This window comes from Ylistrum balloti, unplaced genomic scaffold (assembly GCF_031769215.1).
Source record: "Ylistrum balloti isolate Yb309-2 unplaced genomic scaffold, AGI_CSIRO_Ybal_v1 Utg370790, whole genome shotgun sequence".
Classification (NCBI taxonomy): domain Eukaryota; kingdom Metazoa; phylum Mollusca; class Bivalvia; order Pectinida; family Pectinidae; genus Ylistrum; species Ylistrum balloti.
Window position 1 is genome coordinate 331,945 of NW_026782461.1, and position 13,568 is coordinate 345,512.

General features: G+C 34.2%; 1 protein-coding gene across 4 annotated transcripts in view; it reads right to left on the reverse strand.

The window, feature by feature from the left end:
• LOC132558410 (FERM domain-containing protein 4A-like) overlaps nucleotides 1-13,568 on the reverse strand; it is a 111,603-nt gene that overhangs the window by 19,656 nt on the left and 78,379 nt on the right. For all 4 annotated transcript variants that reach the window (XM_060222969.1, XM_060222967.1, XM_060222966.1 and 1 more), the window contains 5 exons: nucleotides 12,368-12,425; nucleotides 9,687-9,773; nucleotides 7,073-7,149; nucleotides 2,590-2,731; nucleotides 1,995-2,142 (listed from right to left, as the gene is read on the reverse strand). In XM_060222969.1, the coding sequence (XP_060078952.1) occupies nucleotides 1,995-2,142; nucleotides 2,590-2,731; nucleotides 7,073-7,149; nucleotides 9,687-9,773; nucleotides 12,368-12,425 (512 nt within the window). The remainder of the gene's footprint in view (nucleotides 1-1,994; nucleotides 2,143-2,589; nucleotides 2,732-7,072; nucleotides 7,150-9,686; nucleotides 9,774-12,367; nucleotides 12,426-13,568) is intronic.

Genomic DNA, 13,568 nt, shown 5'->3' on the forward strand with positions numbered 1-13,568 from the left:
AATCACTGACCTGGGTGTTAGGGTACACAGTGTAGTCACTGAGCTGTGACAATGGGGGGAGTAGTTCTTGGGTATGCAATATTGGGTCACAGGTAACATGTACCTGAGGGCCAGAAATACAGAGAGGTGTGTTAATTGATGTAGGGTATGTGGGTAAATGAAGTGTAAGAGTCCATTATCCTCTGGCACAGGTGTAAAGATCTCTGTGGGAATATGGTACCACATGTTGGAAACAATGGAGAGTAGTTTCCATACCTACACATCATCTGTAAGGTGTGATAAAGTCCTATAATACTGTACATCAACATTACAACCTATGACAATACATTATATCTATACAGATAATAGTATAGGTGCACATGCTATCTTAACATGATAAGAATGATCAGGACAATACCTGACACTGGTGAACTTTCAATCATTCTTTATTAAAATAATACCCATTATAAAGTGTTACTTTTAAGGAATTGCAATGAGTTTTAAATTGGTAAGTATGTAATATGTTTTTTCTATTGGTCCTGTTGAATATTACATGTTTTTTTTCTCCTTAATTTCAAACAAATACAAATTCAATTCATTTTTATGATTTGGAATGAACCCATTGCACTGGCATAAATGATGTAAAAATATTTGAATTCCGGTTTTAATCACTAACTTCAAATGCCATTTAATCAGCAGTTTATAGTCTGGCTATGTGCCAAGACTGTTCCATTTTATTAGTGTTACAAATATGATGATATTTAGAATACATGCACAGATATATCTTTATTAGCCTTCTGATCAAACTTCATCCAAGGTAACACCCTCTAACACCCACCTGTCTGCCTACCTGGGGTGTACCTATAAGTTCAGCAACCCCGCCCAACTGAAGACCATAAACAACCCAATCATGTCACACCCATCATAAACATGTAACACACTACCATAGAACCATAAATAGCACTAGAACTGTGGATTCCTAAGACGAGATTTCCCACTTCATTCTGTAGTAAACAGGTGTCAGGGTAGACACCTGGCCCTCACCACTAATTAGGAGGTACCAGCTGATTGGTTTATTAGTTAATTAAACAGTGTCAAATAAATGCCCCCCTGACTGGAGTAGAAGGTAAATACTCCACATCCAACATGAGTTAAACATAGCCTGATTACTTCTACATAACATATAGCTACCTCATAAAAAATCTTAATGAATGGTTGTAGATAAAACCAGAGCAGAATGTCAAGACCAATTTGTATACGAGTAAGTAATTTGTTTCATCTTGGTGTTTTTTCAAGCATTTAAAGATATTTAATTTAAAAAAATGATTGTTATAAAAAAAAAAAATAAATAACAATATAATTTCTGTTAAAAAAATCAAAATTTGATGTGAAATAATCTAAAAAATTTAAGGCACTTGATCATCTTATAAAAAAAGACACATCTAATAGATAGTTGGAGAAATTAAAAATAAGACAAGAATTCAGTTACTTAAGCGACAACATTAACTTTTCAACGTTATGTATTGGCATGTGAATCATATATACTTATATATCTGTTACACGTTTGCCAGTGAAATATAGGAATATATTATATCATCACTAGCGATGATAAAACTTTTCATTGATGATGTAATAATTCTGACCAATAAGAGCGATGCTTTCTAGTCACCGTATTAAAATTTACTTTAAGACGCAAATGAAGAAATAAAAGAGTTGGTTTTCCATCCAACTTTCCTTGTGTATATTTTGGGTTTTCTCTAAATTGGCATAAAAGCAGTTTTGTCATCACAATTCTTTCAAGATAACACGGAAAAAAGTTGCACAGCTTTTTTAAACCACCCATATAAAATGGCATTGTTATGTGCAATGTCAAACTATTTTGACGTGCTAATATCTCTCAAACTATTTTCCTTCTCGAGATTTTTATACACAAACAGACATATCAGGATATAACTGTTTCACACCAAAATCTAAGTGTAGTTTCAATAATAGAGACAAACTGAGGTAACACTCACAGTCAAATCTGGACGTGGACAGACTCGGTAGACTAGCTGAGCTGCCGCTGCGACTTATCCCGTCTGACCCAAGTGAGCCTAGAGATGTTGTACTCCGTGACAACTCGGCAGCAATTTCGTTGACACTCCGCACACAAGGAAGGTTAACCTAAGACAAGAAAATGAACGTTCAACATCAGAAGCATAATCTACCGAAATGTTTTTCTCCCTTAATCTTAATTAATCTGAGTCTCCAGCTTTGAAAAAAGTAACAAAAACCACAATTTAACTCAGTATGACTGAGTCAACAATGAGCAAAGTTAAGTGATGTAAGAGGTCAAGTGATACAGCAAAAACACCTTCACTATGGTAACCAGGCATTTGATTCTAGAACAGGCACATGCAGGGTTCTCTTGATTTAAGTGTCTCCTAAAGAAAGCCCTAACAGACTTCCATGTGGACATACAGAAGTTATTGATACAATTTGTTCTCAATGGTTGTAAAATAAATATAGTTTATAATAAATGTAAATATTTGTTGGTTTTTAACAGTCTTTTATAAATCTGCCCTAAGGGAGATGACTGCAAAGTGTAGGATTATATTATTGTGTACTGACCTTGCTATGTTTGCGGTCGAGATAGAATTGGTGTTGTGCTACGGCCATAGACCAGATACATTTTGTCAGCTGTGGTGTGGCCCCAAACCAAGCATGGACAACAACATTCCCTGGACCAAATGTCCGCCGACTCACTGACACTCTGAAACAGAAGCAGATATTGTCATTACAAAAAATAAAACTGAAAAGTTTCAAATAAACACTTTTATTTGTAGATTAAAACATTTGATAAATAGTCCTGAAAAAACTACAAAGAATCTGTCATGTTAACATGCGGTCAGCTAAAACCCGGAGCTGAAGGAATCCTGTAGTAACACCAAAATTTTGATCCAACCTTTATCTTAGTAAAAGACCTGAAACCTTGTTGGTCAGTCCATTAATTATAGATGAATTCTCACTTAAAACATCTTTAGCTGCTAATATTTTATGCTTCAGATGGGTAAATAAAAAAAATATGAAATTTGAAAGAAAAAAAAATAGAGACCAAAATGATACCTTCTTCTTGTCTTGAAAATAGGCAAAAATTAAAACCTATCCCATCTCTTCATTAATCAATGTTTTAAAATAGGTTGTCAAATTGATGGTACAATTTTTTGAAGTGGTTTACTGGTCAATAACTTGTATAGATAATAAACAAATATTACACAGTTTTGAATTTGAAGTGTTTTCCCTGAAAAAATAACCAAATATGGTAGATTGTTATGCTTCAGACAAGATAATGTTAACACAAGGACATAATATCCCATAATATCATATCTTATCAAGACAGTTGTAAAGCTTAAATAAAGTACCAACATTATGTACTATTAAATATATAATATACAAAACACAAATTCTCTCAATTCAAATAACCAAAAATTCCTTCAGATCTGTTAATCAATGTCAATGATAAAACTCTGATACAATTTTCATTTGTGATAAAAAGTTTGATGATCATATAATTCAATATTGAACTTTATGAAATGTTTTGGATTTCTGGGAGCATCTGTCGATATAGTTTTTGACATTCACTTTTTTCACTTTTCGTCACCCCTCCTGGCACAGTATAATTCATTATTTGGTTATGCTGTATCTATAACTATGAATTAGTATTGAAACATGCTATTATCCTGCGTGACTTTAGTACAACCCTTCAATAACTTTATCCCTGTTCTTTCCTGTAGTAATGGTCTGAATGTTTATCTCCCTTTCCTGGTTTAAATCCTAAAACATCAGGACTCTACGACTCTACTAAGATTAAGTCTGAATCATCATCTTACCTTCATGGGATAACCTAAAAACATCACGACTCTAATGATTAAACCTGATCTTTATCTCACTTTCCTGGTATAATCCTAAAACATTACCACTCTAATATGATTAAATCTATCTTATCTCCCATTCACTACGCAAACCACATCATGTGCTTTATCTAACACATTACAAATATACAATATTTTTCTATATGTCTATGAATTTAATTGTTATAACAAACAACATGAAACCTATCCTTTGATACACATAGATGTTCAGCAGTTGGTTAGAGTTTACATTAACACATGTACCACAATAAAATTACTGTATTTACAATACAGAGTAAATAAATAAAGAGTAAAATACACAAAAGAAATCAAATAAAGTAAAATCAAAGCAAATTAGAAATATCCAACACTAGCAAAAGCATAGCAAATATGAGGTGCAACAAAAAACTGGGATCAAGCATGACACAATCTGAAAAGATAACAAGCCTGGTATGATAAAGAAAACCATTGTGTACAGTGGAGAGTGATTGTAGAGTTTTGTTAATATGTCAATAGTTGTAAAGAAAAGAATTTCTGTAAAATGGAATTTTCATACCAAACACCTGACTTCTTAATCAGAAGACAAAGAGAGGTTTTTCCTAGAAGGTTCTAAAATATCTTCCACTGGAGCAAAAATTAATGTATAGCAAGTCCGTTAGAGAGATACTGTTATGTATCAACCACAAAGCAGATATGATGATTCTTATATAGCACACAGTCAATTATTTCTTGGTCAGGCACACTGACCACACACAGTATCCAAAATAATGGTGAAAGACCATATCTATGTCATGGGTGAACTTCTTTTGAAAAAGTATTGCAAACAATGACAGACAATTATGTTTTGATGTGTCTGTATAAAACTGATCCCACAAGACAATATGTGGATAGATGAAAAGCATCGCATCATCAGATCTTGTTGTCTCCTTAAAGAGTTATCTCCCTTATATCTCCAAGCAACATGCTGTCGTGCAAAATGTAGTATTTGTTTATCAATAGAATTTGGCAGAACCTTGTTAAAAGCAAAATGCAAAAGAAAATGCCAATTGGGAGCCAAGGATATTTTTGTTATCTGAATAGAAAATAAGATTTTTTTTCTAGAATTGAAAAGAGAAAAACAATTGAGAAAGCATATCAAAAAATGAACACTATCAATAATATAAAATCTGTTTGCCATGTTTTGGTGAAGAAGCTTGAAGGCCAAGGTGTAGCTCGCTGACCAACCAGTGACTTAGGGTGATGATAGCTCTCTTTCTATTGGTGGGAAATCCGAAAGATGTAGAAAGCCCTCTTTTGATTGGTGGATATCTAAGTACTTACTGAGTGGTAGGGTCAGAAATGGCGTTGGAAAGGTCATCAAATTCCTCTGGTGGCTCTCTAATGGCGTCCTCATACAGATTAAAGCTGCTGAGCGTATGAACAATGCTACAAAAGACAACACGCCAGCATACATACACATGCACTATCTACATGGATGAGATGTTTGGGTCAACAGGTAAAAGATAGGAAGGAGTCATGGTCAGTATATATACCAGTGTCCAACACCTACAGTGTCTATATAGGTACAATATATACTATTTCTACAGTGTCCAGTTTTAAAACAAGTAAAAAAAATAATTCCATTTTATTATATTTCTGAACAAAAAAATGTCTTGTGGTTAAAATATCTGTTAATAGTGAAATATCAACACTGACTTACACAGACATTGTTTACTATGACAACTGATTATATAATATAGACATCGGTACAGGAGTTATCTACCCTTATACAAATACTAAATGAAATAAGAGTTATATACCATTATACAAATAATGAAAAGACATTGTACATGAATTACAGAGAGTTATCTACCCTTTTATAAATAATAAATATGACATCAGTACAGGAGTTACATAGATATCTACCCTTATTCCAATTATAAATGAGAAAAAGTTATCTACCCTTATACAAATAATAAAATAAGAGTTATCCACCCTTATATAGATAATGAAAAGACACTGTACAGGAATTACAGAGAGTTATCTACCCTTATGCAAATAATAAATAAAACGTTGGTACAGGAATTACAGAGAGCTATCTACCCTTTAGTAAATAATAAATATGACATCAGTAGAGGAGTTACAGAGTTATCTACCTTATTCCAATAATAAATGAGACAAAGTTATCTACCCTTACACAAACAATAAATGAGACAGATTTATCTACCCATATACAATTAATAAAAAACAGTTATCTGTCTTTATACAAATAACAAATAGGACATTGGTACAGGAGTTACAGAGAGTTATCTACCCTTATACCAATCTAATTTCACTAAACAACAGGCTATACATTTGAACCATTTACCACACTACATATGATGTGGCATGCTGTCCAGAATACCATGTGTAGCTTCCCTTAGGAGGCAAAAATGTACATGGATGGTCTTACTTCCCCTGTACACAAGTTGGTTTGCAAAAATCAGACTTGTCTCCCTTGCACCATATAATACACATGAGGATGAAGTTAACGATAACACAATAAGCCTTATTAGCAAACAACACTGAGCACTGAAACTCAGACACAAGCAATGCAGCTCTGCCATTAACAATGGTTAGAATGTTTAGGTTTTGAATGGCATACCAAGTAAAGGTTCAATATCTGGTTTGAAATTTAAAGAAAACATTCACTTCTAGGGTCTAAAATAAAGTCTATAAAATAGTTTTGACAATGAGAGCACTAGTGCAGCAACTAAAAATACTTTTGGTAAAAGCAGCTTATATCTAGAAACTGAATAATTAGACTGGCAACAAAAACTTCACTATTAATAATGAACAGTTTTGACAATTGTGATGTGGTTTATCGCGAGGCTGAATACAAATATGTATATATCTTTAAAATTATACGCCTTTATTTATCTATTTATCCATTTATTTATTTCATTTATCATAACCTTTTATTCGGTTGAGTGAAATGGGTTCGTACTGAACACAACAATAATTCAAAACTACAGTTAGGGAGTAAACGTAAAATAAATCAAAAATAAAAACCACAGAGCAGGCAAAGATTATAAATACATACATGCCAACACCAACTCAGGCAGTGGTTGGGAAAAAAAAAAACCCACAACAAAGACACAAAAAATACAGCTTTCTTTTAAAACAGTTGTCTCCCCTATACCATGAGCTCTTTGTTACACAACTAATTTTCATCAAAAACTTACCGTTTTGGATCATGGACTTCAATCGAAAATTTCTTATCTCTGTAGTATAGATTTTCTAAAAGCTTCCATGTAAATATCTGAAAAAAACATAGAAAAAAATCTATGAATATCAACTCATCAACATTTAAATAGCTTATGCATCTCAGAACTGTAATTCAGAAATCCCCTGGAGCCACCTCCATGCTATCTTGTATCTACAGAGTACATCGGAGCAGACCTCAAAGAGATTTACAGCTTATTAGATTTCTTCCCTTCCACACCCATACTTATCCCACAAGAACCAAAATGCTGATATTAACCTCCACAAACCTATCGCTTGTAACCCGATAGCTAATTGTATGTATCAAGTAAGCACAATTAGTTTACACTTACTGACAACCATGATACCTTGTTGGTGATTCTGGTTATGTCACACAAAGACCACCAGCTAATGCTGTGGAACTCACACCAGTCACTACTGATTCTCCCCTCACATAAAACTCTGGATATCCAATCTACTCCAAGTCAATCAACAGTCAGTATACCAAAAATACATTATATGCTCCACTTAATGTAGAGTTCCTGTGCTACAAGTTCTGTTTTCTTTGATATTCATACACATAATTTCTGAATGTTATTTTTGTTGTGTTTTATATTTGGTATAGATTGCAAAGTTACACCGTGGAGAAATCCAAATCTACCATCTCCAACATTTGGTTCTCTAATCCTACAGTCTTACAAACAACACACTTATATATACACTTATTACATGGCGTCAGAACCTAAGCTGCGGAAATAAGACTTACAGTATTAAATCAGAATTGGCACTAGTTTATACATTACATCTATTTTCATGTTAACACAACCTGTTTAATCCAGAAACCTGTTTATAACCCCCGACAGCTACATTATCTCCCAGGATTCAGTCTCACTATTATTCAAAAGTAGCATACACTCACTATTACCATCAGATTAAAATCAGGCCAAAAGATGGCTACATAATCACAAATGCCATCCCAAACTTATTAACGTAGTAAGCCTGGATAATTACAGAGATGTGTGACGTAAGTTTAGATAAAATGTATTAGGAAAAACAAAATAAAATGACTATCTCTTATGTCATGTTACAGTGACTTGACCTTAAATAACTGGATCATGACCTAGAAAACCGCATCACCGTATCAAACTGCTTCATTCTACTGAAAGTACTACTGTCCTTATGTTAACATATAAAACTAGTGTTACAGTCATATGTCCCCTGTATATTCCTCACACAGCCTCCTTCTGTTAGTCCTGTGTTGTGTCTAAGGAAAAGACTACTGTGAGGATGACTTGGGGGAAACAAGCTCAGCAGATCTGGCTAACTGGCAATAAACTCTCTCTACACTGTACTGATGGTATAAAGGTGTGTTTTGCTGGCTGCGGGGATTATAATGAAATTGATTCACGGTCTACATTACTGACATCCACTGGTTTCAATCAACAAGATAAACAATTTACTGGATAACCAGCAAAGAAACATACATTTATGTGAAAGTCTGTATGTTTAACAACTCTTTTGTATAATTTTCTGGTTTCTAAACATGCTTTAAAGATTTGATCGCTCCCAATCGCTGAAACACTCCTGTTTACTGTACCTGGTGTGTGGTCATAATTATTTAGCATCAGTTTACAAATAGAAGACAGATCTTACGTCCTCAGTAATCCTTAACAGTATCTATGCCTAGTTTCTCTTGTATGAAACTAAATCTTGTCTACTCCAACAAACCTGACAAGGTAGGGGCCATCAGTGATACATCTCAGAACTGAATAGACATTAACTGATAAAAGTTTTGGTAATTCTTGTTCAGTGTTTATGGTCCTTAACATACAACATCACAACTAAAAAGACCGAGATCAAGTATTGTATGGGTCTTGATAAATTTCTGAAAGTGCGTAGGAAATAAGTTCTTGAGAAATATCACATCTTATCATTGCAAATCACAACACGAAAATGTTGTTATTGTAGTACTACAAAGAACTTGAAATTTATTTTTTTTCTTAATAAGTTTGGAAGTTTCCAGATATGAATTCCTATCTTGAGACAGGAATGTCCTTGCTGGTAACCAAGGAGAAACTTGTAACTTTTTAGTATCATTGGCTTTGTTCAAGTATGTACTCATGAATTAAGGAATTAAAATAAAGTCATGCCTGCAGAGTTTTATTTAACAAACTCCCAATGGAGTTAGGTAAGGTTCTCCAATTCCAGTCTTGCTGTTTGTGGGTGTGTGTTTGTGTGAATGTGTGTGTAAATCATAATTCTTAATGTTAAATGGCCATAAGTGAAGAAAAAAAATTATCACAACCATATTCAAACTTAATCTGCATGATTACTTGTATATCTGTATCCATTTAATATGATATGAGCAAATTTGAAAATATGACCAAATGGCGGACAAGGGTAACTCTGTATGCCCCTCACCAGAAAAAGGAGTGAGCATAAAAAATACCATCATACCAATTTTTTCCCATGAACTTTTCAAATTTTAAGAAAATTGAATTATGGATTCTAACAAACGACAGAAATCATAAATACAGGAATCCAGTGAAATCATCCTGACATGGTACCGTGATAAGATAAAGGGAGACAACTAACCTTTCTAGGTGTTGTTTTGTCTGTCTTGTCATACACTGATATCCCCTTGTGGCTTGCTCCTAACCACCAAGGAATCTCCTTTTTATCCTGAAATTAGAAAGATGTATTTAAACACAAAACAATAAAATGTTTAACTATCTTAAAACACACAAGAAACATATTACAATCAGATGTTTCAATAAAATGTATTATTCATGACAACATACAGCGAACATTAAGCTATAAACTCGAAAGAACACAGCATGAAGGTTTGTAAATAATCCTGACTAATATTTTGTCTTTTCACATTCTACATATTCTCAGAGAGTTAGTAAAGTATGCTAATAAAATATTGATATGTTTACTAGATCTTCCAGCAATGCACCTTATACAAGTTTGTCTTTGTTATCTGTGATATATATCAGAAGTTCTCTAAGGCAAAACCAGAAGATTTACACTTTCTGATCTGAATTATTTACAACAGGTGAATTTGTAAAATGTTTATTGGTGTACTCTAGGGTAAATAAACCTCATCTGTCTGTAGCCAAGGGATATAACATTACCATAGTAACTACTCTTTTTCTTAATTACACCACACAAACGTACATGATTTCAAACCTCCAAACTTAATGAAAATAGATTTTTATCATGATAGACCAACATTTCATTTAAGATATCTAAGTATGGCAGACTATAAACACAGCCAACTAACATCCAGAACAACTAATGTGTCACATTATCCGTGTAGACTAATAGCTATATATGGAGCCCAATTACAAAGATTGTAAGCCAAATTAAAGCTTCTATTACCTTATCTGGTATCACACTATCATCAGATGGTAACAATACGGACTATATCAGATGATTCATGAATCCTCGTAAAACAGCATATAAATATTCTGTAAATAACGCATCACTTTCGCTACATTACACAAAAATAACCCTGCCTAAAATGTCAAGCCGATCATTTCGAGGCAACACCCTTGATGTTAGTGAGTAGGGTTTGGTGGATGAGCAGATTGGTATAGAAATAAAAGCTGATTTGATAGCCATCAATAGGTAGAGCAGATATTTGTATATCTTACCTCATGTAACTGGTATACATTACTCATGTACCTTACCAAAGAAACCTTACTTGTGCACCTTACTCATGTACCTTTTCCTTAGTCAGTAGTGTACCTTATCAAGTGTACCTTATTCAATGTACCTTTTCCTTACTCAGTACCTTACTATTGTACATGTACTGTGCCCATTGTACTCTACTCATGTGCCTTACAGTGTACCTTACTAGTATACATTGCCCAATGTTCCTTACCTGGGTACCTTACCCAGTGTACCTTACCAGCATACATTACCCTATGTTCCTTACTCATGTACCTTACCTGGGTACCTTACCCAGTGTACCTTACCAGCATACATAACTCTATGTTCCTTACTCATGTACCTTACCTGGGTACCTTACCCAGTGTACCTTACTAGCATACATTACCCTATGTTCCTTACTTATGTACCTTACCTGGGTACCTTACCCAGTGTACCTTACTAGCATACATTGCCCTATGTTCCTTGGGTACCTTACCCAGTGTACCTTACTAGCATACATTGCCCTATGTTCCTTACCCATGTACCTTACCCAGTGTACCTTACTAGCATACATTGCCCTATGTTCCTTATTCATGTACCTTGCCCAGTGTACCTTACCAGCATACATTACCCTATGTTCCTTACTCATGTACCTTACCTGTATATCTTACTCACATGCCTTACTTGGGTAGCTTACCCAGTGATAAAGATGTGACTGTACTCATCACTTCAAACAGAGACATATCAATGAGATTACATACTCCACAGTCAAGTACCAATTCACTGATGAAATGAATGGGCAGATCAAGAGGACAATTGTGTGGGGATTACAGTTTACGTTTCTAGACAGCCTGCATACATCTGACAACTATAAAATCACACATCCAGACAAGGATATATTGGGAGATGAGATCATGTCCCATCTTTGATATAATGAAAGGACAGATAGCTGGTGAAGATGATGAAGACTTGATCTCTTTTATACCCAAGTGACCTGTTGATGACTGCCGAGTGGGAACTCTCCTGTCTGGAGATCTGAACAGTCTAAGCATCAACCATCAGTCTGATGATGTTACAAGTATACCCCCTTCCTTCTCCCGCCAAACCTGCATTCTAAATCCATTCTAGAGATGAAACTGGTTCAGAGTGAAATCCGAACATTATCCATCATAACCTTACCTCTTAGATACTTGCATATTCTAAATCAAGTGCTTTTTCTAAAGATTAATTTTGCATTTTTTTTTTTTTTCATCTACTGCAAAGTCAATTACAATAGACATTAAAACAGTATCGTCTCATAATTCCAAAATTTTGCCTTAAAAAACCCAACAGTCAATTTTCAAACATAAAAAGCATACCTCCCAGCAGAAGTGTGATAATTAGTTACAGATCTAGCAGTAAGGACTATGACATACAGAGTGTACATCACTCTCAACAAAAGCAAGGAGAAACAAGCTACCACTTCCTGAACATTTTCCAGGATAAACAGATTTTTTTCACACATTTCCCTAATTGAAAGTAAACAAATTGCCTCCCTCCAGGAGAACAAGATACACATGGAACATAAGTATAACATCGGGTCTATGTCTAGTGGTTGTGACATAGCATCATATACTCACCTTTACTTCGTAATAGTGTATTCCATATGTAGGCAGTGCTTCCACTATGCTCATATAACTGTAAAACGTAAAAGAAGATAGTTACTGAAATATCAGTCACATGTACCAACAGTGCTGTAAATTTCTTTTGTAAAGTGAAATCCCAAGGATCTACATTCTATGTTAAGTGTTATTAAGTATAAGTCCTTTTCCTTCAGTTTCTTAGTACAGTCATTCTCAGTATCAGGAAATTAGCTCCTCCTACATATCCTCAGAAGCAATGATGTTCTTCACGAACAGGAAAGTGACACAGAAATGTATGAATACTGACATAACGATATCATTATAAGATTTTACATACACACTACAATACTGACAAGCTTTTTTTACCCACAATGCAATTCTGTCCACAAATCAGGTACATACAAAAATGTATTTCTTCAATTCGCTGTGATAAAATCATACTGATCTTTCTCACAGGATATTTTACCTTCAATTTCACTACAAAGACATCAATTTACCTATTCTTAATCCTAGCACAAGTTTACTCCTTCGATCCAGGACAGACACTAGATAAATACATCTATTTCAATCCCTGTACAATTTTTACCTAATAAATTTGTGATGCAAATAATAAATACTGATCAAATATCCAGGAGGTGTTATTGTCCTAGAATGTGATACAATCCATAATACACACAAAAACATCCGTGTGCCTGCACCAAAGTCTATTAGATATACAGTGCACCCTTTCTCAACTGCATTATAAACAAGAGTACTATCTGGAATTTTCCCACACCTTGTTCCCTTCTGTAGCCTATACAAACCGCTTTTTAATTGATTAGTAAACTGGCATTTTCAAATCCAGATACAGCACTGAATATGAGAATTGATCCAAGTTATCTCTTTGTTTGCCACAATAGATGTCAGACCACTTTACCCGATCACTGTGCAGAATACCCTGTATAACAAGTCTCACTAAATGCTGTGGAATACAAACAACAACTGATTGATACAGGATTTGGCTTGGGGCCCATCATTTACAAAAGCTAAACTGTTCTCCATGATTAATGACACAAAAATGCAAAGTCATATTGGATTCTATATAATTTTTTTAATTTTTTAATTGATTCTGCATTAAAAACAAACTCCAACCAGAATATATTCATTTATAAACCTTGTTATCCTTATACATGTAAGCATCACTAATATTGTGGGCCTG